The following is a 26,659-nucleotide window of genomic DNA, read 5'->3' as shown; positions in this document are numbered from 1 at the left end:
AAATGTTAAATCAGTAATATCAAAAAAAAAAAAAAACAACACAAAAAAAAAAAAAAAAATAAACAAAAACCCACGAATGATGCGAAGCCGCAAGAGAGATGCTAAGGGCGGGCGAACCGTGAGCTAGCCTCTCGGCCATATGTGAGCAGAGTCTGACGTGAAAAAAAAAAAAAAAAAGAAAAAAAAAAAAAGAATGCAGGAGCCCCCTCCACAGGCAACGTAGTAGCCTTGCTCAGTCTGGACACAGGAGGGTTCACTGACGAAGGAGAGACCCACTTTTTTAAGAAGTCCTCCTCAAGGGGGTAACGGGTAGCAAAGCTTTTAGGAACAGTAAAAGCTTTTTGCGGCGTATCCCATTCCTTATATAACATATTGTCCAAATAAGGAACACAGGGGAATACTTTAGCGGCACGCGGTGGTTTGCGGAACCCAAAAGGGACTGACACCGCTAGTGTCTCCGCCGCATCCTCAATATGTAGAGTCTCATGCACCGCTGTAATAAGAGCTCCAACAAATTCCTTGTCAGCAGACTCCGCAGCAGAGTCATCCTCGCTGTCCATGTGGGTTAAGCCCGCATCTTCCAACATTACAGAACCAGAAGCACTAATAGCATGATCTGATTCTGTGTCAGAGACATCCCCAGAAGCCCCCCAACCGAGCACTGGCTGCTTCAAACCTGGTGAGAAAAGACTCCAGGACAGCCGACATTGCCTCAACAGATGTGGCAGGGGAAGGGGCGTTAAGGGTTAACTCCAGCATTGTTAGGAATGAGGGGCCTGATTCAGGCTCCATAGTGCAGCTGCCGTGTCACCCCCACTGCTAAAGCAGGAAAAAAATTCCCCACAGGTCACCTCCTGGCTGCCAGAACAGTATGGGGGGCCTCTGGGACTCACCACCCTCCCGGTATAGCGCGGTCTGTGAAGGACAAGCTGTGCTGGTAGAGCTGCAGCGATGCGTCTGTCCCCTCAGACGGATTCGCGGTCTTTTTCCCTGTCGAAACCGCCACAAGAGGCCAAACTAGAGCTGAAAACAGCGCTGGCCACAAGAAAATGGCCGCCGAACAATGCAATCGCGGCTCTGGCAAAATGGCCGCTGTGGCGCAGATTTAAAAAGACAGTGTACCTCAAACTGTCAGCACACAAAAATCACCACACAGCCAACGCCCAGAAAAGTACACCACAGTCCCCTGCAGTGACACAAACAGCCCCCGCCATACCACGGGTCCAGTGAACATGAGCCCCAGAAAAAAAAAACAAAGCACAGCCGTCACCCCAAGGGGGAAGGAGGGAGAGGAATAAGGGAGAGAGGAAAGCAGGGAAAAAACCCTCAGTCGACCTCCCAAGGGAAAAATTCCAGCCAGACCACTTACCTGAGTAAGAGGCCACTACTTACCCGTCCTGCGACTACCCAGCTGGAGGTATCCCAGACAGAACCAACGTCCGCGAACAGCATGGCTGTCGGCCAGACACACTGTGACAAGGCCATAGAGACCGGTCATATGTGCGCCCTAGAACCGAAGTTCCCCGGCCGCCCCTGGAGCAACGGGGCCTGTCGTGGACGTCCCAAAGCTGAGCTGAGGGCCGGCACACGCTCGAAGGCCGAACCTGGGGGGACTACAAGGGTCGAGGACCCAGCCTGTCACCCAGTCGGCTGTTGATAGAAGAATCACAGGATTCAAAAACGCAGGAACAAAATAATAAAAGCGAGAAAAATCGCAAGAAAAAAACTCCAGAGTCCAGGAACTCCAGAGAGAGCCTGACCTCCTGTCGTTAGGCAGAAAACAAACTGAGGCTGCTAGAGCAGGGTGTGGGTTATGCCTGGGGGAGCCACTCCCCCTGGGAGGAGCGGCATGAAGGAAAGTTTTTAACACCTTAAGTGCTGTAGAATTCTGCCTAAATCTCCAGATAGGAAGAAGCATAACCCTAAGGTCAATGAAGGCTGTGTCCGTCTATGAACGAAAGAGAAAAAAGCCCTGCTGGTATGTATAAGGGACATTTCATAAAGTGGCAGTATCACCTTTTGAATGCACTGCAGCTGCTCCGCCAGCCTCTGGAAAGTGATTTACCACAGATCACAATTCAGAGGTTTGTAGAAACTGCCACTTATATGAAAAAGCCCTAAGAATATATCTGTCAGGGAAGGTTCCCCCCGCTGGTGATACTGCCTGGTATTTGGCGTGTAGTACTGTGGCCCACCACCAGGTGTCTCCCTGCAGTCTTTGACTGCCAGGGGAGCTCTCACCTGGTGGTATTATGTGATCCTTGGGCTGCAGTACTGGCGTCCACCAGCGGGGAGTTCTTGGCAGTGTGGGGCCGACATCTCCTGCGATCAGGCGTCACCTGAGCCTGATTGCAGGAGATGTGTATAAATACCTGGCAGTGACAATTAGACCTTGCCTTGACGATCCTGGCCTGGCCCTGTTGTGATTCCGGTTTGTCCTTATTACTTGTACATATTAGTCTATTACTGTTATTATTTGTGGTTTCTGTTGGTGTTGGTTGGAGTGTTTTTGGAGGTTGTTATTTTAATATATTATTTCACTATCCTTAATAAACCATATTTTCACTTAAAACACGTCTGGGTTCCCTCTGTTGCAGTCCACACAGTTCTGATCACATCTGATTCATGACAATATCATTTCTGTGTGCCCAAAGCCTTGTCTTCATCACCTGGTCTGGAGACTGTCATATGACCCCCAGATGAGTCCACTGTATGTAGGTAAGGTCTATAGATTTCCTGACACATAGACAGTGGGGGTTATTTATGAAAGGCAAATCCACTTTGCACTACAAGTGCATTTGAATGTGCACTTGGAAGTGCAGTCATTGTAGTTCGCTGTATATCTAAGGGGAATGGTGGCCGGTGATAAAAAAAAAAATGGGGGGGGGGGGCGCAAACCCCTCCAGGTCCTTACCGGGTCATTCTTTTGCTGTCACGACTCCCAATACCCGAACACACTATACACAGAGTACGCACACACACACACAAATACATACATAACATACAGTGCATACACGGAACACAGGGTGCATACACGGCATACAGTGCATACACGGAACACAGGGTGCATACACGGAACACAGGGCGGACAAACACACAGAATAACCAAGCTCAACTTACCAACCAATCAGCAACCAACCGAATTCACCTGTCTAACAGTATGCGTTAAAAACAGGGGTTGTGACAACCAAGTACATGAAAGTCAGAGCAAAGCAGTGCAGGAACCTTTTTTAAGTCACAAATATTTGAATGGATGTCATTGAAAAACATGGGGTGCAACTTGTATGTGATAAAGTGAAGCAGCGCTAAATACTGTGACCAATACTTAAATAAAACGTGCTAATATATTGCAATTATAAATGGGTATACATATATATCTTATCCCAATGTGCAAAAGTGCAATCCAATGACATCAAAAATAGACCATCAAACAAATATTTCAATATGTAGTCCAATAATAAAATAAAGAAAAAAGGAAATAATTGCGCTAAACCAATAATGATTGATTCAATATAAGAAACAAACATGTGTGGGCATCAGCCCAAATAGTGTATCATGTGTGACCTTGATGACACTCAAAACAGTATTTGACAGGTGTAGTGATATCTCAGAGCAAGGGGGCCAAAACCACCCAAGTAAATCTGGGTGGGTATGGCGTCAATGAGCCCGGAGTATTACTAAATAATAAACTGGTGATTGCTCACAACACCATATAATATTCTCATAAACAACATGAATTGTGAACATGAAAAAATGCAAATCTAAAGTGGTTCAGACATAAACGACCAAAGTCCATAAATAAGTCTGGATAGGAATAGAAGTCCGTGAAAGGTTCAGATGAAAAGAGACACCCGTGCACAATCCAAATAACTGGTCCTGATCACCATTTGTGAATCCACCACCGAATATGAACCTGCTTACCAGAAACAAAGGTCCTAGCGGACCACACTCAGCATGTCGCTCCACTATGGGGGCTAGATAATGTTGTATCAACACCACTGGGACTGGAGATTGATGTGTCCACGGCAAGATATAGGTTCACACAGGGCTCAACAGCGGAGTATATAAAAGAAAAAATGCTCCACATAGCATAAAACCAGAGATGATTTATTTAAGAACTAGGTAAAGCAGGTAAAACACTCACATTTGAGTAAACATAAAAAGCATTTCAGCCTGTAACGCCGGCCGGACATTTCCAGGAAAGCCACTCGTGTTGAGAGTACAGCGATGAGGGGGGATGACGTCAGCACGTCGCTCGCTCCACCCGACGCGTTTCGTGATAGGTCACTTCGTCTCGAGGCACGAGCCTGTCAGGGTGATGAGACCGATGGTGTGTCCCTTGTACATAGGGACACTGAACTGTCTCCTTCCCTAGTCAGTCCCCTTCCCACACAGTAAGAATCACTCACTAGGGAACACATTAATCCCTTGATCGCCCTTACCTGCCAGTTATATTTATACAGTAATCATTGCATTTTTATAGCACTGATCGCTGTATAAATGTGAATGGTCCCAAAAATGTTTCAAAAGTGTCCGATATGTCCGCCGCAATATCGTAGTCATGATAAAAATCACTGATCGCCTCCATTACTAGTAAAAAATAAAAATAAAAAATAATAAAAATGCTATAAATCTATCCCCTATTTTGTAGCCGCTATAACTTTTGCGCAAACCAATCAATATACGCTTATTGCAATTTTTTTAACCAAAAATATGAAAGAATACATATCGGCCTAAACTGAGGAAAAAATTTGTTTAAAAAAAAAAAAGGATTTTTATTATAGCAAAAAGTAAAAAATATTGTTCTTTTTCAAACTTGTCCCTCTTTTTTTGTTTATAGCACAAGAAATAAAAACCGCAGAGGTGGTACTTCTACTAAACATCTGTGTGGCTTCATACACAGATGTCTATTGATGTCACACCTGAAATCGGCAAAAAAAAAATAATCGCCAAAAAGTAGTGAAGGAATTACTTTTGCAAATCGGTGCGGTGCCGAAAAATCGGTGTCGCACCGATTAGAACAGTGCCATTGCTGCCAATAGGCTGCAACTTGTCATGCGATTTGATCTCTCAAATTGAATGACAAATCGCTCCAATGTGAACCCAGGCTTAGGGTAGACCGCTTAGGGTAGACTGCTTAGGGTCTAGTCATGCATTAACCACTTAAGACCCGGTGCAAAATGCAGGTAAAGGACCAGGCCCCTTTTTGCGATTCGGCACTGCGTCGCTTTAACTGACAATTGCGCGGTCGTGCGACGTGGCTCCCAAACAAAATTAGCATCCTTTTTTTCCCACAAATAGAGCTTTATTTGATCACCTCTGCGGTTTTTATTTGTTGTGCTATAAACAAAAAATAGAGCGACAATTTTGAAAAAAATTCAATATTTTTTACTTTTTGCTTAAATAAATATCCCCCAAAAATATATTAAAAAAAAAAATTTCCCTCAGCTTAGGGCGATATGTATTCTTCTACCTATTTTTGGTAAAAAAAAAAAAAAAAAAAAAAAAAAAATCGCAATAAGCGTTTATCGATTGGCTTGCACCAAATTTATAGCGTTTACAAAATAGGGGATAGTTTTATTGCATTTTTATAAAAAAAACATTTTTTTACTACTAATGGTGGCGATCAGCGATTTTTTTCGTGACTGCGACATAATGGCAGACACATCGGACAATTTTGGAACATTATTGGGACCATTGTAATTTTCACAGCAAAAAATGCTATAAAAATGCATTGTCTACTGTGAAAATGACGATTGCAGTTTGGGAGTTAACCAGTAGGGGGTGGTGAAGGGGTTAAGTGTGACCTCATATGTGTTTCCAACTGTAGGGGGCGGGGCTGGACGTGTGACATCATTGATCGCCTTTCCCTATATCAGGGAACAGATGATCAATGACAGCGCCACTGTGAAGTACGGAAAAGGGGTGTTTACACACATACCTCTCCCCGTTCTTCAGCCCCATGGACCGATTGCAGGACTCCGGCGGTAATCGGGTCCCGCGCACACGGAGCTTCAGACGGGTCATGGCTGGGCATTTAACAATCACGTACAGGTACGTGATTGTGCCCAGCCGTGCCATTCTGCTGACGTATATCGGCGTTAGGCAGTCCTTAAGTGGTTAAAGACGTTTAATCGCGATAGATTGTTCTATCTTCCTCCTTGATGGAAGTATCCTGGACAGGGGATCACTGAGGTCTCAAATCTGTTTTTCCATAGAATCCAGATTCCACGACCAACTCTTCTACTATACTTCAAATGTTATCTCCAGATTTATAATCCCGTGGATCTGGAGATAGTATTGGAAGTATAGTAGAGGAGTTGGTCGTGGAATCTGGATCTATCGGATCAAACATCTTTAATGCACGACTAGAGCGTGGGGGTCTACCCTTAAGGTGAGAGGCTAGAACACACTGGGTGCGGATTATAGAAGGACATCTACAGGCTATCACCTTCTCATCTACACCTGGACTCCCCCCTTCCCCTCTCTTTCCCCCCTCTACCTTTTTGCACTTTTTTTTAAGAGACTATTTTTTTGCTAATTTGTGAAATTTTGGATGCACTTTATTATTGGACTACATATTTATATATTTGTTTGATATTCTATTTTTGATGTCATTGGATTGCACTTTTGCACATTGGGATAAGATATATATGTATGCCCATTTATAGTTGCAATATATTAGCACGTTATATTTAAGTATTGGTCACAGTATTTAGCGCTGCTTCGCTTTATCACATACATATCCATTGATGGTGGCAACACTCTAGAAGTTCAGCAGCTATATACACTTTGGAGTAAGCATTTTTTTACTACTCTTATCGTTAACACTTCTGGTAGCAGGTGACCAGCCCCTTGTAGGCCACCGGGCATCTGAATTACAGCAGCAGTTTTTTTTTGGAAGCGCCTGATTAGAGCTATGAGCTCTAATATGCTACCAAATTGGTAAACAGTGGGCGCAATGCTGTGTTGTGTTAGGGAAGCAAATAAATCGCTTTCCTAACACTGACCCGCCTCTCAGCCAATTAGGTGCTCGGGTATGGTTACCTGTCACCTGATTGGCTGAAGAGACAGCACCAGCCGCCACTGCCTTCAACACCCTAACATCAGTTGAATTCATCGTTATTCTGTCTGTCAAAGCTCTGACTGGCAGGAATGATGGATGCTGCTAATCCCTCACCAACACATTCCTCTTGGCTCATCACAATGACTGCTTTCTTCACTTACCAGTAGGAATGTGGCAGAGGTAGAAAGGGGCAGGCAAACGTCAACATTATCAGGAAGTGTCAAATCTCTACCTGCCAGAACAGCTCAGGCCATATAATCAGGTATTAGGGCCCGCTGCAGGTATGTGCAGGCTCCTCAGGGGTCACGTTTTCTTTTTTTCCATGACAGTCTCCCTGTAAGATTAGTATGGACCTTCAGTAAAGGATCATTTTACAGAACAGATATAGAGCTACAGGGATGCAATTCTTCTACTAAAAACATATTTATTGGCCCAGATCCCCTTATACATAAGAGGTATAGGGGAGGGGCTTCATCTGAATGTTTTAATACAAGGCCACCCTAAACCTGACAGATCCCATCCTCCAGCACTAAGATGGACATCACTACATTTCTCTGGGGATCGCTGTTCATGGAATTGTATCTGTTTTGTAAAGTGACAACATTATTATCACAATCTGCTGGAACCAATACACAGAGTCTGCAGCGTCCTATGTATTTTGTTTAATAAATAAATGTGTAAGAATTCTCTCACCTCCAGTCTGGTTGAATCGTCTCATCGCTGTCTGTACTCTGCGCTTGGAAACAGCCTCAGAGCTCCGACCTGCTTGTGTCTGTCCCTCCCAGTATTCAGATCCCAATTTCTTCATCCACTCAGTCTTGGGAAGGAACTGTCGGGTGTCACTGTTATAATTTGCTATCTCCCAATCATCCACATATCCGACTGAAGAGTACACAGGGAGTCCGGATCCCGGAGAGGAGACTCCAGTGTGATAATACCGCAGAGAGTGACTGTCTGATAGAGAGACATACAGAGTGTTATATATACATCCTGTACACATCACACAGTATAATGTATATAATGATTACATACAGAGTGTTATATATACATCCTGTACAATACAGGAGAGTCAGGACGCCCAATAACACACAGCTTCTTTCTCTATCTGCAACGTAGAGAGCGTCCTGACTCTCCTGTAGCCCAAGGGAGGGGGTGAGCACGACACTCCACACCAGGGAGAAAGCCTTGCATTACTGTGTGTAGTTACAGACAGAAGAACAGGAAATGAGGATTTCTCAGAAGAAATAAGGACATTTAAAAGCAAAATGGTAGGATGAGGTAAGTGAAGGAGGACTGCACTAAGGTAAAGGAAGATATTTAGGGAAAAACATTGTAGCTTTACAACCCCTTTAAGTGGTTTTGACAGGTACACACTCCCACTTCTGGCCAAGTTTGCCATGGTGAACTGAGCTGGAAGGTCAGCCCCCTTCCTTCCCCCGCAGCTTTCTGGGACCTGTGAAATGCAGCCCATTCACAACGCACAGCGCGCTTCAGGCATGCGCCGTAGGAAACCGGTTGTTTGCCTTAGTCAAGTTTGCGGCGCCAGCACCCGATAGCCATTGAAGAATGGGCTTGGATGAGGACACCACTGAATGCCCAGACAGGTGAGCTAATAATGAAGGTCAGTAGATACAGTATACAGCTGTTGACTTAAAGCGGTGGTTCACCCTCCTTCACATCATTAGACCATTACATTCGGCATCGTAGCGCGAGCTACGGTATGCCGGTCTTAAATTTTTAATCCCCGTACTCACTGTGCTATCGCTCATTGAAGAATCCGACTCCCGCGGGGAATGGGCGTGCCTATGGAGAGGGAGGATGATTGACGGCCGGCTCTGGCACGTCACGCTCCCCGAAGACAGCCGGAGTAGGTCTCGGCTCTTCACGGCGCGTGCGCACAGGCTAATAGCCTGTGAATAGCCAAGCCTATTTCGGCTATTTCCGGAGAAGCGTGACGTGCCAGGGCCGGCCGTCAATCACCTTCTCTCACCATAGGAACGCCCATTCCCCGGAATCTTCAATGAGCCATAGCACAGTGAGTACGGGGATAAAAAATGTAAGACCGGCATACCGTAGCTCGCGCTACGATGCCGAATGTAATGGTCTAATAAAAAAAAACATTTTTTTTTTTTTTAACAGGGTGAACCCCCGCTTTAAGCCCCGTACACACGATCCGAAAATCGTACGAAAAATGCTGCATTTGAATCGATCGTACGATAATCGGATTGCTAGTACAGAGCTTTCCATAGCCGATCAGGACAGATCATCCGATATTATTCTATCGGAAAAAGCGCAGAATTTGTTTTCGTACGATGCCAGATGGTACGATTTTCGTTTTATCAGTACAGCCGTTGTTCGAAAATGCAATACAAATACAAACACATGACATCACTTCAGAATTTGTATTCTGTCGTACGAGAATTTTCGGGACTTTAGTAAACTCATCAGATTCGACGTGAGATAATCGGATCGTGTGTACGGGGCATTCGTTTTTTGGGGGACCCTGAAGCTCCTCTTTACCATCTTGATACATTCCAACAGCTCCACCCTAGTACAACTGTAGCGTTCACCCCCGCAGGAGCCGCTGGTTATAGATTGGGATGGGTGTTACCTCTGTGATGTCGAGGGGTTGATGATGATGAGAGCAGCAATGATGGAATGTCCAAACAGCAGGTGTCTTTTCTTGTGCTTTTATTTTACCCAACATGGTAAACAGTGAAAACTTGAGGTAGATAGCGAAGATGTATGAGGAGCAGTGTTGCTCATCTTCCTTTAAAAAAGTAATTAGTTACAGTTACAAATTACTTGTCCGAAAAAGTAATTGAGTTAGTGACTCATTTACTACATTGGCAAAGTAATTAGTTACTCAGCAAAGAAACTAACTTTTTTTTTGCCGGCGTATGACGACCCCCTAATTTTCCAGCTAAAATGTTGTATATAATAATAATTATATATATATATATATATATATATATTATATATATATATATATATATATATATATATATAATAACGTGAAAATGTTTCACTCCTAATTTCTAATCCCCAAACATCAATGCATTATTGAGGGGGATGGGAAAAGTGATGTTAATGAGATCCAAGGTAATAAAATAAAACCATCAGATAATGAGATCCAGAAAAATTTATTAATTTCCCAAGGTGGAAAAATAGAGTGAAAAAAGTCCCTTATGTGAATGGAACCAAAAGGTCCAGCAAACCAACTTCAGGTGATAACGAAAGGATGATTAGAAAAGTTAGTAACAACCAAATTTTGTGCACATTTGTGCAAACAAAATGATGATATAAAGTGCTAAAGTACATATATCAAAGTGAAAAACATGCTCCAAGAAAAACAGCCCAAAAATCCATTTAAAGCGGTGGTTCACCCTCCATAGCAACATTTTAGCATAAAATTAGGCATAGTAGCGCGAGCTACAGTATATGCCTTCTTGTCTTGATTTTTTTAGCCCGGTACTCACTGTACAATCGTACATTGAAGATTCCGACTCCCCGCGGGGAATGGGCGTTCCTATCCAGACGGAGGATGATTGTCGGCCGGGCTCTGGCACGTCACGCTCCCCGAAGACAGCCGGAGTAGGTCTCGGCTCTTCACGGCGCTATACGGCGCCTGCGCACAGACTATGCGCAGGCGCCGTGAAGAGCCAAGCCTATTTCGGCTATTTCCGGAGAAGCGTGACGTGCCAGAGCCGGCCGTCAATCATCCTCCGTCTGGATAGGAACGCCCATTCCCCGCGGGGAGTCGGTATCTTCAATGTACGATTGCACTGTGAGTACGGGGATAAAAAAAATCAAGACAGGCATACTGTAGCTCGCGCTACTATGCCTAATTTTATGCTAGAAGAAAAAACATTTTTTTTTTTGTTTATAGGGTGAACCCCCGCTTTAAGTGCTTATAAAAAATGATCCCAAAGTGCATTAGTGCTTAAAGATGATAAGTGCAATACACCGCACGATCCCTCAGTGTGGCTGTGCCAAATAGAAAGCAGGAGGTACGTTTTCACCAGCCCCTCGCCTCAAGAAAGTCTAGATTAAGCCTAATCAGCTGCTGACTTACTTGTTAGGAGCAGAATCCACTGTAGATCAGCGTCTCCTGGCCAGCCTGTTTCTCCACTCCCCCAGACGCAGGCTCACACGTCCAGGCACTTGCGCTCCCAGGGAGGATGGATGGCTCTCAACAGATGTCAGACGTCGGCGGCCATTCAAAAGCCGCGCCTCCTCCGGCTGTATCAGGACCGTGGTAGGTGGAACAGTTCCGCCTATCACGAATGTCCTCTCGTCTGAGGCTGAGGATGAGAAGGCATCCATGATAGGCTAAACATTAAACAGAGGCTCTGCTGGGAAAATTAGTGTTCCGCCTATCACGGACGGAACAGTCAGAGGGGGAGGCGTGCTTTTTTAACCACTTCAATACCGGGCCTATTTTGGCACTTCTCTCCTACATGCATAAATCATAATTTTTGTGTTAGAAAATTACTCAGAACCCCCAAACATTATATATGTTTTTTTAGCAGACACCCTAGGGAATAAAATGCCGGCCATTGCAACTTTTTATCTCGCACAGTATTTGCGCAATAATTTTTCAAACGCCTTTTTTTTGGGAAAAAAAACGGTTTTGTGAATTAAAAAATAACAAAACAGTAAAGTTAGCCCAATTTTTTTGTATAATGTGAAAGATTAAGTTACGCCGAGTAAATAAATACCCAACATGTCACGCTTTAAAATTGCGCACACTCATGGAATGTCGCCAAACGTCAGTATTTAAAAATCTCCATAGGCGTCGCATATATTTTTTTTACAAGTTACAATTTTAGAGTTACAGAGGAGGTCTAGTGCTAGAATTGTTGCTGGCGCTCTAACGCACGCGGCGATACCTCACATGTGTGGTTTGAACTGCGTTTACATATGTGGGCTGGACTTACGTATGTGTTCGCTTCTGAGCGCGAGCTACCGGGGACAGGGGCGTTTAAAAAAAAATGTTTTATAATTTATTTTACTCAATTTCTTTTATTTTTACACTTTTTTTTACATTTTTTTTTTGATCACTTTTATTCCTATTACAAGGAATGTAAACATCCCTTGTAATAGGAATGGTTCGTGACAGGTACTCTTTATGGAGAGATGCGGGGTCAATAAGACCCCACATCTCTCCTCCAGGCTGGAAAGCATTAGATCGTGAATTTTTTTTTCACAGATCTAATGCCTTCAGCCGCGATTGCGGCTGTGTTTACATTCCAGGACCCGGGCGTGACGTCATAACATCGCGCCCGGGCCTCCGACGATCATAGAGATGACTGGTGACCATCTGGTCACCAGTCTACTCTATGGTTTTCATCCGACGCCGGCGGATCATTTCTCCGGGTCTCCGATGGCAAAGGAGAGCCCGGAGAAGCACCGGATGGCGGCGGGAGGGGGGGGGCGTCCCCTCCCGCCGCCTACAAGAACGATCAAGCGACGATATCCCCACTCAAACCCAGGACGTCATTTCACAATGGGTGGGTATTGAAGTGGTTAATAATGGATGGCCGACGGCGACGCTGAGTCACAGGTAGGTGTAATTACGGTAACGCCGCCCAAGTAATGGGAACGGCGTTGCCGTGAGGGGAAGAGTAATCTGGTAGATTACTCGTTACCCTCAAAATTGGCTGCGTTAGGTAACGGCGTTAATTTTACCGCCGTTACTTACAACACTGATGAGGAGGAGAAATAGCAGATTCAGGCCTAACAGTGCGGAAGCAGTCCTGCTTCCAACGACACTTTACTTTTCGTCTCCACTCCAGGCGGAGTGGGTATAGTGTACCTGGACAGGCCTCTCACACCGACCTGGCAGCCAGAATATCACTCGGACCTTGAGGGAACAGATCTCTGCCACAGACCCTTCGATAGAACATGGATCATGAAGGAAATCCTCCTCAGTAGCATTTGTGCCTGAATCTCCCTCAGGTAGTTTTGCAGTTAGGTCACCGACTGACAGGTGGCCAACATCCAACCTTTCAGTGTCCGGTTACCTTGATCCCCAGTGGATTGTCGAGGCCCTATTGGATTGCCTGCCTCTCTTGGCTCTCCTCAGGCTGACTCCCCATCGAACAGCTATCTCGCTTGGGATCTTCTCAGAATTGGGGACCCAGTCGATTACTGGGGCCCCGCCACAGCTTTAAATGTTCCGGGCCATAATGGTCCCAGAACCAGGCACACCGCGTGGTACGCGCACCCCGGCCTGGTAGGCCATCTCGCCGGGGGCCGTGATGTGTGGTCACCCTGAAGGTGGGCGCCACACCGGAAAGAACCCCGCCTCAATGGCGTCTGCTCCAGAAGTACCCCTTCCCAGCATGACCCGCAAGAGAAACTCCCTCCGGATTGGCTGCTGGCAAGAGGCTCCCTAGTCTGAACTCCACTGGGGCCACCCGTCGCCCCGGGGTGGTATAGCACCCCAGCAACAACAGACAAGCCCACAGTACAGTCCAGCCGAAACAGAGGCCCTCCTAAGCAAATCACTGGATGAGAGTTAACCAACTCTCTCATCCCCCTTAAATTTAGAATAGCACCGGTACCTAAAAGTACACAGGCGCTACACAACTAATACATTTATTTTAGAATTTCTGCAGAATATTCCCTGAAATACACAAATTTCTGATGAGCTGTAAGATGAACAGAGTAAAAGCGTGAGAATATTTAGACATTTTGTGCCGCTCAGCATACACTGATGGTATGACTTTGTGCCGAGATGACTTGAAGAATATGAAAACCCAACACTTCATATTCCTGATACGTTCCTGCTGTCCCATGTACTGGTATAAGAAAGTATTCTGTTCGCTTTTTATTTCTTCCTTTGTGTGAAATCCTCGGTGTTCCTGCTGGTCCTCTGCTTTCCTATTAAAAACTGACCACACTAAGCATGAGCAAAGCATGGTCAGTTCTTTAGCTATGCTGAGAACTCAGTGTGCTCTACCCTAATGATCAGACTTGTCCTGACAACCCCCCCCGCCCCCCCCCCCCCCCACTGCACAGTCTTTCACTGGGAAGAGTAGTGTACTGCTCTTTCTCCTCCCTTAGCTGTTATGCATCTGAGAACAGAGGGATCACTTGTAATCACTTATAAAAAAGGGGGAAAGTGTATAATGTCTATTTCTTTATATCTATACACAAATATTTTGCCTTTCATTTCTATTTTAACCACTTCCCATCCCAGCCATCGTCAAATGACATCCGCAGGAAGGATCTCCCATCCTGGGCGGGCATCATGACATCCTGGGCTTCCCGGCTGTCTAGGGGTCACTCGGGACCCGATGCATGTGTCTGGCGGCTGTGATGTCCTCTGGGCACCCGCGATTGCCCGATAACAGAACAGGACCTTGAATCTGTGTGTTTAACCGCTTCCCGACCGCCGCATGTAGATATACGTCGGCAGAATGGCACGTACAGGCACATTGGCGTACCTGTACGTCCCTGCCTTTTCGCGGTTCGGGGGTCCGATCGGGACCCCCCCCCCCCCGCTACATGCGGCGGTCGGATTCCCGGCTCCGTCGCGATCGCTCCCCGGAGCTGAAGAACGGAGAGAGCCGTATGTAAACACGGCTTCCCCGTGCTTCACTGTGGCGGCTGCATCGATCGAGTGATCCCTTTTATAGGGAGACTCGATCGATGATGTCAGTCCTACAGCCACACCCCCCTACAGTTGTAAACACACACTCCTAACTCCTACAGCGCCCCCTGTGGTTAACTCCCAAACTGCAACTGTCATTTTCACAATAAACAATGCAATTTAAATGCATTTTTTGCTGTGAAAATGACAATTGTCCCAAAAATGTGTCAAAATTGTCCGAAGTGTCCGCCATAATGTCGCAGTCACGAAAAAAAACGCGGATCGCCGCCATTAGTAGTAAAAAAAAATAATAAAAAAAAAATGCAATAAAACTATCCCCTATTTTGTAAACGCTATAAATTTTGCGCAAACCAACCGATAAACGATTATTGCGTTTTTTTTTTACCAAAAATAGGTAGAAGAATACGTATCGGCCTAAACTGAGGAAAAAAAATTATATTTGTTTTTGGGGGATATTTATTATAGCAAAAAGTAAAAAAGATTGAATTTTTTTCAAAATTGTCGCTCTATTTTTGTTTATAGCGCAAAAAATAAAAACCGCAGAGGTGATCAAATACCACCAAAAGAAAGCTCTATTTGTGGGGGAAAAAAGGACGCCAATTTTGTTTGGGAGCCACGTCGCACGACCGCGCAATTGTCTGTTAAAGTGACGCAGTGCCGAATTGTAAGAACCCCTTGGGTCATTTAGCAGCATATTGGTCCGGTCCTTAAAGCGGTTCTCCACCCTAAAGTGGAGTCCCGCTGATCGGAACCCTCCCCCCCTCCGGTGTCACATTTGACACCTTTCAGGGGGGAGGGGGGTGCAGATACCTGTCTAAAGACAGGTATTTGCACCCACTTCCGGCCACACGCTACGGGCAAAAGATGGGTTTTTCTGACTTCCCGTCTGTCGCCCGTTGTGTGCTGGGAACACTCGGCTCCCAGCACACAGCGTGTGAGCCAATCGGCGGGCGCAGCACGACTCGCGCATGCGCCGTAGGGAACCAGGCAGTGAAGCCGCAGCGCTTCACTTCCTGGTTCCCTCAGCGTGGATGGCGGGGGGAGCAGCAGAGAGACGAGCGATCGCTTGTTCTCTGCTGCGATCGGCGCTGGACTCCAGGACAGGTAAGTGTCCTAATATTAAAAGTCAGCAGCTGCAGTATTTGTAGCTGCTGGCTTTTAATATTTTTTCCCCATGGCACATCCGCTTTAAGTGGTTAAACACACAGATCCACGTCCTGTAAGGGGAAAGGAACACTGATTGGTCTCCTCCCCTCGTGAGTCCCTTTCCCCCACAGTTAGAATCACTCACTAGGTAACACAATTAACTCCTTGATCGCCCTCTAGTGTTAACTCCTTCCCTGTCAGTGACATTTATACAGTAATCAGTGCATTTTTATAGCACTATTCGCTGTATAAATGTGAATGGTCCCAAAATAGTGTCAAAAGTGTCCGATATGTCCGCCGCAATGTCAGTCACAATAAAAAAAAAAAAAAAACGCAGATCCTCACCATTACTAGTAAATAAAATAATAAAAATGCCATAAATCTATCCCCTATTTTGTAGGCGCTATAACTTTTATGCAAACGAATATACGCTTATTGCGATTTTTTTACCAAAAATATGAAGAAGAAATCGAAAAAAGTGCTCTGGTCTTTGGCCAGACAAATGGTCCGGGGCTGAAGTGGTTAATATTGGTAATATATTCAAGTAATATGTGCAACGCCATTACAGCCAATAGAGTTTACATTTTTTTTTTTTTTCAAGTTGTATTTTTGCTTATCAAAAAGCAATATATTTGTTTGTTTATGAAACGTGGTTTTATTTATGAAGAAGTTCATATATCACGGCTAAATCAGTGTCTGTAGTGCAAGTTCAACTCTTAATACCATAAATATTAGATTTTTACTCGAGAAATATATATTGAGTTTGGCAATTCTAAAGAAATGCTTAAATAATGCATTAAAGTTTAACTAAATCCCCCCCCCCCCGCCTTCCATCTCGTGGTCTCCCCCCCTCCTCTACCTCCCTCGCTCCCCCTTCAGGGGGTGGGGGGGTGACGATGCGGGGATGGCATCCGGGTGGTGCCCCTCTGCAGTGTGCTCCCCTTGACTGGCGACTGTCTTGTTTATGATTTGTATCCCACTGTATGTATCGCTGGGCTATCATCCCACCAGGGCTGTATTACATCTATGCTGTTTAGATGTGACTCTATGCAATCATTCTGTCACCTTCGTTGCTTTTGTACTGTCATTGGTTTGTGTGTATGTTTGTTGTTTGTCTTCAAAATAAAAAACTTTTACTGTCAAAAAAAAGTTTAACTAAACCCATTTTATTTTAGTCAACTAAAATGTACTGGAGACTTTAATTGACTAAAATAGGACTAAAACTAAAATGGCATTTTAGTCAAAAGACGATGACTAAAACAATCGAAATTTGATGTCAAAATGAACACTGCACTGAGCTCAGGTGATCCTACATGGCCTGCAAGGGAGAGATAAAACCCGGAGAGGACAGATTATCAGAGGTCCTGAAAGGTGTAGGACAGAAACCTGGGAGATGTATAAATCCCAAACAGGACCTTCCCAGGCTCCCTGTGAGACATCCGGACACTATATATAAATAAATATGTACAAATACAATATATATATAATATTAGTACATTATTATCGGACAAAATGACGACAGAACATTTACATATCACAATGAGGACGGACAAGTTTCACTTTCAGTAATGTCCTCTCTGTTTCCTCTGATATAAAGGAATATATTACAGGATATTTCACAATTCTACAACAATAACCCCCCAATACTCACCACAATACCCTCCTGACACCCCCAGAATGATCAGGATGAGGGGTGTCATCTCCATCCTCTGGGGTGATCTATACGGAGAATCTCCACAACACGACACCATCAACTTCAGAGACGCTCTGAGGAGTCAGTGTGAGTCAGATCTGTGTACAGGAAGCACTGTGCTGATTGGATGAGGTTGGCTCTCTGTCCAATAGGAAAATTAATACACAGGCTGTCACTAGTTGCTGGGTAGAGGGTGACTGACCAGGCGGGAAAGTGAAAGTAAAATCCTGAGGCGTTTGTCACAAAATATATATGAGGGGATTGTGGCCAGATCAGAGCACAGCAACAAAACAACTCAGTCCTCTCCATCATACTTTCTTATTTGCACTAAGAGCTCCTTCACAAATGCAACCGGGGGACAGTAAAAATACCGTATTTATCGGCGTATAACACGCATCCTAACTTTAAAAGGGAAGTTTCAGTAAAAATACTTTCCACAGCCCCCTGCGTATAACACGCAGGCACAGTTTACCCTCTATTTTCAGGGTAAAAAAGTGAGTGTTATACGCCAATAAATACAGTAGGCCATTGAAATTAGGGTTACCACCTTTTCTTCAAGTCAAACCTGAACACTTTAGCGGTACACAGCAATTTTAAATTTTTTTGTAGAATAAACTATACATATGTAGCGTTACCCCCAGTGGAGCTGCTGGATTTTTGGGCGGCGTGTTACCTCGTGGCTCCTCCGAAATTCCTAGGGGTGAATGATGCGTATTGCATGTAGTAGAAGTAAAGAAATGTCTAGACAAGTGCTCTTTGCTGTGCTCTTTATTACCCAGCCGGGTAAAAACAGTAAACTTGTGGTGAGCAAAGTAAAGCTGAAGAAGATAGGAGAATAGCAGATTCAGGCGTAATGATAGGAAACAGTCCTGCTCCCAAACGTAACACTTAGGCCCCGTACTCACGACCAAACATGTCTGCTGAAACTGGTCCGCAGACCAGTTTCAGCAGACATGTTTGGCCGTGTGTTGGCCCGAGCGGACCATTTTCGGACGGATCGGACAGGTTTCCAGCGGACAACTGTTTCCTGGACTTGCTTTAAAACAGTCCGCTGGAAACCTGTCCGCCCGGACATGTACGGTCGTCTGTACAGACCTACCGTACATGTCCTGCCGCCCGCCATCCCTCGCATGCGTCGAATGACTTCGACGTATACGTGGAAGCATTTTAAAGGCGGGCGGCCCACGTCGCCGCGTCATTGTCGCGGCGACACCGCGTCATCGGCGCGGCGACACCGCGGACACGCCCCACGTATTGTTTACGCGCGGACCTCTGTTCGATGGTGTGTATAGCCATCGAACAGAAGTCCCCGGGCAGACATGTCCGATGGAAACGGTCTGCAGACCGTTTTCATCGGACATGTCTGGCCGTGAGTACAAGGCCTTATTTTCACCACTCCCGCCGGAGTGGGTTTAGTGTACCCGGACAGGCCTCTCACTGACCTGGCACCCGGAATATCACTCGGACAATTATAGGAATAAGTCTCTGCCACAGACCCTCCCTGGTGAACTTGAACTTGGGAGAAAGTCTCTGCCACAGACCCCTCTCAAAGAACCTCAGAAGATACCTCTGCCACAGGTCCCCTCTGGGTTGAATTATTGGAGATATGCCTATTAATTGAGTAATTTCTTGTCGAAAAAATTTAGAACCAGCTCTCAAATTTCTACTGTCGGAATTTCCGACTGAAAAAGTCAGATGGAGCCTACACACGGTCGGAATTTCTGACCAAAAGCTCACATCAAACTTTTCTTGTCGGAAATTCCGACCCTGTGTACGCGGCATAAGAGCCCTTTCACAAAGCGGCGCTTTGCCGGTGGTTCAGCCAAGCTGCCCATTCATTTCAATGGGCAGGAGCGGTGGAGGGGCGGTATACACACCGCTCCTTCACCACTCCAAAGATGCTGCTTGCAGGAAAAAAAATTACGTCCTGCCAGCGCATCGCCTCAGTTTAAAAGCCCTCTGAGACTGCAGGGGAGTCGTTTTTCAGGTGCTTTACATTCGTTATTTTTAGCCCAAAAGCGCCTGAAAAACGCCTCAGTGTAAAAGGGGTCTTACACTGTAAGACTGCGCAGACTCTGATGTAAGGGATGCTCTGGGAATCCTGATTTAAGGGGTAACACTGACAACTGTGTGTGTGTGGGGGGGGGGGGGGGGGAATTGATAGAGCTGGCTTTGGACAGTGTGAAAGAGAGTGTAACAGATACTCTCGGTTTAGACAACTGCAGCTAGCAATCCTGCTGGGAGCCAATAGTCCGGTGTGAATAATGTGTCCAGGTTTTAGGCAGTCTGAAACCTGGATGCATGCTCCCTAAGTTACGGCGGCGTAGCGTAAATGGGCCAGCGTAAGCCCGCCTAATTCAAAGTAGGAAGGTAGTGGGCGTGCTACATTTAAATTAACCGTGACCCCATGTAAATGAAGGGCCGATCGAACGGCGCATGCACGCACATGCTCAGAATCACGTCGCATATACTCCCTAAGTTACGACGGCTCAATGCGTACGACGTGAACGTAACCTGCGCCCAGCCCCATTCACGTACGACTTACGTAAACAACGTAAAATCCGACGGCTGTTCCGACGTCCATACCCTAACATGACTTACCCCTGCTTTATGAGGGATAACTTTACGCCGGACGTAAGACTTACGTAAACGGCGTAGCTTACTGCGACGGGCGCAAGTACTTTCGTTAATCGGCGTATCTAGCTCATTTACATATTCAACGCGTAAATCAATGGAAGCGCCCCTAGCGGCCAGCGTAAATATGCACCCAAGATACAACGGCGTAGGAGACTTATGTCGGTCGTATTAAGCCAAAATTCAGGCGTATCTTGTTTGCTGAATACAGCGCATAGATACGACGGCGCATCCGAGGACTTATGCGGCGTATCAATAGATACGTCGGCGTAAGTTCTCTCTGAATCCGGGCCCTTGTGTTTAAGTGGTTAAACTTCCCTCGTTTACATACAGAAGTGTATTCCTTTGATCTAAAGGACAAATGTATACAGTGTTTAGACCAGTGGTGTCCAAACTGTGGACCGTGGGCCTTTATCTGGCCCTTGAAGCATATGCCTCCCATTGATATGAGACACTATTCTGACAACTGACATCAATAGTGGGACACCATTTCTCCCACTGATACCAACAATGAGGCACTATTCCTCCCACTAATACCAAATGTTTATTTCCATTGATGCCAGGAAAATTCTATTCTGCTAGCCATAGTCCGGCCCCCCAAAAAACTGAAGGACAATAAACTGGCCCTTTGTTTCAAAAGTTTGAAGACCCCTGGTTTAGACTAAGGCCCCTTTCACAATGAGGAGTTTTTCAGGCGGTACAGTGCTAAATATAGCGCTGCTATACCACCTGAAAAACTCCTGCCCAGCCTTCTCAATGTGAAAGCCTGAGGGCGATGCGCTGACAGGAGAGAAAAAAATCTCCAGCATCTTTGGAGCGGTGAGAGGAACGGTATGTATACCGCTCCTTCACTGCTCCTTCCCATTTAAAACAATGGGAAACCGCGGTATGAACCCTTTATCGGCCGCTAGCGGGGGTTAATACCGCGGCAATTCCTAAGGTATAGCGCCGCTATATACACCGCACCAGTGTGAAAGGGGCCATAGGTGTGCGGGGACCGCCCTGTCATCTGCCAGCTCAGCGGGGATCAACGGAGCGATCCCCGCTGACACGCTGAATTTGACACGCTCACAGTCCCAGTGCTGGGCAGGCACCTTCCAAGTAAGAGGCCAATCAGCTGTATGTTTTTATATGTCTTTTAATTAAACGGTATTATGCTATGGGATCCCATTTGTTTTTTCTGGTTTGAGCACATATCGCATATGAAATTGGAGTCCTAGTTCCAGTCCATGCCGCAGAGTGTGCAGGCACTTATCCTGCCCAGCGCACATGACTTACTTTTTCATTAAAGTAGTCCATGTGTTGTGGTAAGCGCAATATTAATCCAGAGCACTTCGGGTGAAGCTGTTTATATGGTGAAGGCTTTAATTGTCACGTTGGAGTCAGATTGCATGACAAGTTCCGGAAGAATCCCTTTCATGTGTTTTCTCACCAAGTTTTGATTGCAAGACTTTTATTTATTTATTTATTTATTATTGGGACTTTCACATATTACACTTTTTTATCCTAATTGTTGGTTATTATCCAACTATTTTGTAGTGTGTTCACCTCTCCAGGTGAATCGCATCTATAAGTATCAACACTTTGTGATCACTTTTGGTTCCGTCTAGGAACCCCAGCGCCCTCTTTTTCTTTCTTTGATCCCCGCTGAGCATACGGAGGGTGATCATTACTGATCTGCCCCGTGTGAAAGGGGCCTTAGTTCCACTGCTAAAGAATGTTGCAATACTTGGCAGACTGCCCATCTTTTGACAGCTCTCTGCATAGAAAGAATCGGGAAATACTTTGTCAAGATCGCAAGGGGGAAAAAAAATGGCAATAATGATTCTAAATGATTAATCGGGCAGCTCTACCCCCACACCCCCACAAATACAGCTTCTGGTATTATAAACTATTCTCTCCCCCCAAAATCATCCCGACAGCACAAACACCCCCCCCCCCCAAACTCTCCTTCCAGCACAATTTCTTTTATCCCCCTCCTCACCTAAATTCCCCCTCCTAGCACAATCACTCCCCCAATATCCCCTACCAGTATAAATCCTCCCCCCCCTCAAAAATCTTCTTCTAGAACAGTGGTTCTCAACCTTTCTAGTGCTGTGACCCCTTGATAAAATTTCCCAAGTTGTGGGGACCTCTAACAGTAAAATTATTTTCGTAGCATGGGTTATCAGCACCCGAGGCAAGACAAGTCATTTGCGCCCCTAACCCACGGACATTTAGTGCTCCCTGAGTCCCTTCCACTCCTACAGAATTAAAACCCCTTATGGTACATTTGAGGATGTACCACTCTTTCTTTTTTCTCCTTTCTTTCCCTTTTTTTTCCCCCATCCCTCTCTCTAGCCATCTATTTTCTCTATTTGTATACCTTCTCTTACTCCTTGGTGGGGGGGGGGGGTAATAGGATCAGTGGCAATGCTGGGGGGAGTTCTGATCAGTCAACTTAGGTGCTCTTGATCAAGGTCATCTGCTGATCTGAGAACTGTAGTGGGGACTTTTAATGGCAACTATAATCACAGGTAGTGTAACGGTGAGTAACTATGCCGAAATCAGGAGATAGGGTCTCCTCCAGCCTCTTCCACTTCACATTCCTCACGTCAGCTGACCTCTAGTCTCTGCCCCCCAGCCGTGAACTGAATGCATGGCTGCGGGCTCCAGGAACAGCCCAGGATTCGGTGACCCCTTGCAAATCATCATTTGACCCCCAAGGGGGTCCCGACCCCCAGGTTGAGAACCACTGTTCTAGAACAAATCCACTTACCCCCGCCCCCCCCCCCCGCATATACCGCCTTCCAGCACAAATCCCCTCTCAGCACAAACCTTCCCCCAATCTCCCCCTCCCAGCTAAAATCCCCCCTGGCTGCATAAATATTGACCCTTTATACCCCCTAATACCACAAATCTCCCCTCTCACCACAAAATGCCCCTATATCCCTCCTTTGGGCATAAATTCACAAAATCCCTCCTTCTTATACAATTTCTCTTAAACCCCCTCCCAAATTCCCCTCACAGAACAAGTTACCCCCCACATCTCCCCCCATCCCAGCACAGATACCCCCACTCAGCACAAACCATCCCCCACATCTCCCCCATCCCAGCACAAATACCCCCTCTTAGCACAAATCCCCTACATCCTCCCCAAACCCCTCCTTCTTACACACATTATCTTACCCCTAAAATCTCCCCTCTGAGCACAAATCCTCACTCCCTTCCAGTATAAATTCCCTCCAAACCTCTCTTCTTACACAGATCCACTTATCCCCCTTCCCCCGAAGCACCCCACCAGCACATATCTATTATTTAACCCCTCCCCACCAACACAAGTGCACTAACCTCCAAATGTTCCCATACACCACAGAAATCCTCAATCCCTCAGTTCCTCTTCCATTCCTCACAATTTCCCAGCACCAGGAGATCTCCTTTCCAGGCTCCTCCTCCTGTCCTATCAGAACACACGTCAGAGCTGAGGAAGAACCTATGGGAAACTTCCCTTGGTGATCTAACACTATTGCTGCTGTAAACATGCAGCCAGCTGGGAGAGATACCGTCTGCTATAGTGTCGGCGATTACTGCGCTGGAGACTCAGGGACACCCCGCAGGAGACGTAAGCAAATGCTGGGTGCTAGTGATCGCCGACACTCCTGCCCTGCCTAGTCCCAGCCCTGGTGATAGCACACACTGCAATGCAGTCTGTTTATTGCAGCCGACATCTCCCCGCCAGCTGCCTGTCACAGTAACGATCTGCTGGAGGAGAGTGCCAGTGTGAAAGGGGCCTTTAAGATTATTTTTAAGCTTACATGAAATATTTTTTATACTTTGATATGGTGGTTATGTAGCACCCTGGTGTTAGGTAGGGTTACTAACAAATCTAGTTTGCTAGGTGGTAACTAGCCTGGCTGATTGGCAGGGGATCCACTGACATTTCCCTAAATCTGGATTCGATGCACCTCTCTCTTCTGTCGCTAGGTGGCATTGTTGTCATTGACATTAGATTGACAAGGGGATAGTGAATTCAGATTATGAGGGGATAGGTTGTCTAAGCCAATTGGCAGGGTTTTTCTATGCCCCTTAGCCTGCTGGGATAGCCTGTTTATTTGGATGGAGTCAGGTAATCTGTGTTCTGTGTCACCTGGACGGCTGTCTAGGTGGGCGTGTGTTGAGAAGCTCTCGGATGCTAGGCCAGAAGCCTGAGGCCTATCTGGGAGTACCTGGCTGCTAGGTGGTCTGAGGCTTATCTAGGTTAGAAGCAAGCAGCATGGGGTTGGGGCTTTCAGGCCTGGAGTCCAACCAAATTGGACGGAGAACCAAGTTGTTGCCATTGGTGAAGGAAAGCAGTTGCAATTAGAGATGACTCCTTCTGTCGCCAGAGGCAAGTGAGAACCAGGGTCAGAGGTAAAGGGGACCCTTCAGGTCTGGTATGGATTTAACCCTTTCATGCCTATGTATGACATTTGGTGTTTACAAGTTAAAATCCATATTTTTGGCTAGAAAATTACTTAGAACCCCCAAACATTATATATATATTTTTAGCAGAGAATCTAGAGAATAAAATGGCGATTGTTGCAATATTTTATGTCATACGGTATTTGTGCGGCGGTGTTTTAAACACAACTTTTTGGGAAAAATTTACTTTCATGAATTTTAAAAAAATGAAAAAGTGAAATTAGCCCAATTTTTTTGCATAATGTGAAAGATGATGTTATGCCGAGTAAATAGATACCAAGCATGACACGCTTTATAATTGCACGCACTCGTGGAATGGCGACAAACTACGGTAACTAAAAATCTCCATAGGCGACGCTTTAAACTTTTTTTACGGTTACCAGGTTAGAGTTACAGAGTAGGCCTAGTGCTATAATTATTGCTCTCGCTCTTACGATCGCGGCGATACCTCACATGTGTTATTTGAACACCGTTTTCATATGCGGGCGCGACTTCCGTATGCGCTTTCTTTGCTGCGCAAGCTCGCGTGGAGGGGGGCGCTTTAAAAATTTTTTTTTTTGTTTTCTTATTTATTTATTTATTTTTTCTAATATTACATTTTTTTTTTTTTTTTTTTTTTACATTTTGATCACTTTTATTGCTGTCACAAGGAATGTAAACATCCCTTGTGACAGCAATAGGTGGTGACAGGTACTCTTTATGGAGGGATCGGGGGTCTAAAAGACCTCCGAGCCCTCCTTTGCACTTCAAAGTATTCAGATCGCCGAAAACGGCGATTCTGAATACTGTGTACTTTTTTAAATCCGGCGCCATTGGCATCTGAGAAACCCGGAAGTGACGTCATGACGCCGCTTCCGTGGTTTCAATGCGGACACTGAATCAAAGCCGCTTACGGCTTTGTTTCAGAGCGCGCCGAGACGCTGGAGGGGCCGGATCGTGGATCGGGTCTCCCGGTGGGACGGGAGGCCCGGTCAGAGAGGCGGCGGGAGGGGGGGATGTCCCCTCCCGCTCCTCCGGCATAACAACCGAGCGGCTTTTAGCCGCATCGGTTGTTATGTTTGGAAAGCCGATCGCCCGCTCTAAACAACGGACGCATCATCCCGGTATAACCCCTGAAAGCCGAGGACGCATATATGCGTTCCGTCGGCGTGAAAGGGTTAAGCCCACATATATTACCAATTGTCCTGGCATGTCTGCTTGAGCAATAGTAGAAAGAAATGTTTGGACAGCCGCACTCTGGAAAAACCTTCTTGGTTGCCTTTTATTGATACAAGTTTTCAAACACCACACATCACAGCAAAAACAGGGGCATACAGCTGACGTTTCGCACTACAATCAGTGCTTACTCATAGCTAGCATGTAAGAAAATGCACAAAAAATATATAGTATCAAACAAAACACCATGTGATCAACATCAACCAATAATACAGACTAATACAGACCAATTAAATGGTAATCCATTGTGTGTATCTGTTGGTTGGATACCACTTATGGGTGTGGACACGCTTGGAAACCATACTACACCAGCTTAACCCTTTAAAACAAAGGACTGTGAACTGAATGTGAAAAGAAAGAAATTCTTTTTAATGTGTGCATAGGAAATTAATAAAATGTGAAAGTAAAGTGGTAAAATGAATGAACTGTGTTGATATTATAGTGACATAGTGTAATGAAATTAAATTCAATTCAGTTGAATGAAAATAAATTAGATCCAAGTATATGTGATAGTCAATTTATACAAAAAGAGTGAAGTATATATATATATATATATATATATATATATATATATATATATATATATATATATATATATATATATATATATATATATGTAAAAATGGAGGTCTGTCCCATAGGGACAATATAGACACACTAAAACTTGGAGAAGTGATACTTGTGAAAAATCTATATATGTATAAAAATCTATATATGTGTTTATTTATCCAAAGAAAACATGTATAACAATATAAATATAAGAAGTGATGGTAAGAATGTGAGGAGATTTATATATCTGTGTGTGGCAATGCCACTATAGTTTATATGTAAGTGTCATCCAAAG

At 45.3% G+C, this 26,659-nt stretch overlaps 2 protein-coding genes across 5 annotated transcripts in view; one reads left to right on the top strand and one right to left on the bottom strand.

Moving 5' to 3' along the window:
• Window positions 1-17,652, bottom strand: part of LOC120914291 (class I histocompatibility antigen, F10 alpha chain-like) — an 82,120-nt gene extending 64,468 nt beyond the window's left edge. For 3 of the 4 annotated variants that reach the window (XR_005743653.1, XR_005743652.1, XM_040324921.1), the window contains exons 1-2: window positions 17,485-17,651; window positions 7,760-8,020 (exon numbers count right to left, since the gene is read on the bottom strand). Coding sequence is in view for 1 of the 4 variants with exons in the window: in XM_040324921.1 (XP_040180855.1) it covers window positions 7,760-8,020; window positions 17,485-17,584 (361 nt within the window). In the remaining 3 variants the exon portion in view is untranslated. Of the gene's footprint in view, window positions 1-7,759; window positions 8,021-17,484 lie in introns of all 4 variants that reach the window. The other variant, XR_005743654.1, reaches the window with a different exon arrangement.
• The window catches only part of LOC120914292 (saoe class I histocompatibility antigen, A alpha chain-like), a 583,050-nt gene that overhangs the window by 138,191 nt on the left and 418,200 nt on the right, over window positions 1-26,659 (top strand). The window lies entirely within an intron of this gene.

The sequence above is a fragment of the Rana temporaria genome, chromosome 9 (assembly GCF_905171775.1).
Source record: "Rana temporaria chromosome 9, aRanTem1.1, whole genome shotgun sequence".
Taxonomy (NCBI): Eukaryota; Metazoa; Chordata; class Amphibia; order Anura; family Ranidae; genus Rana; species Rana temporaria.
The sequence above is the reverse complement of the archived record's forward strand: the minus strand, read 5'-3'. Positions and strand labels throughout refer to the sequence as shown.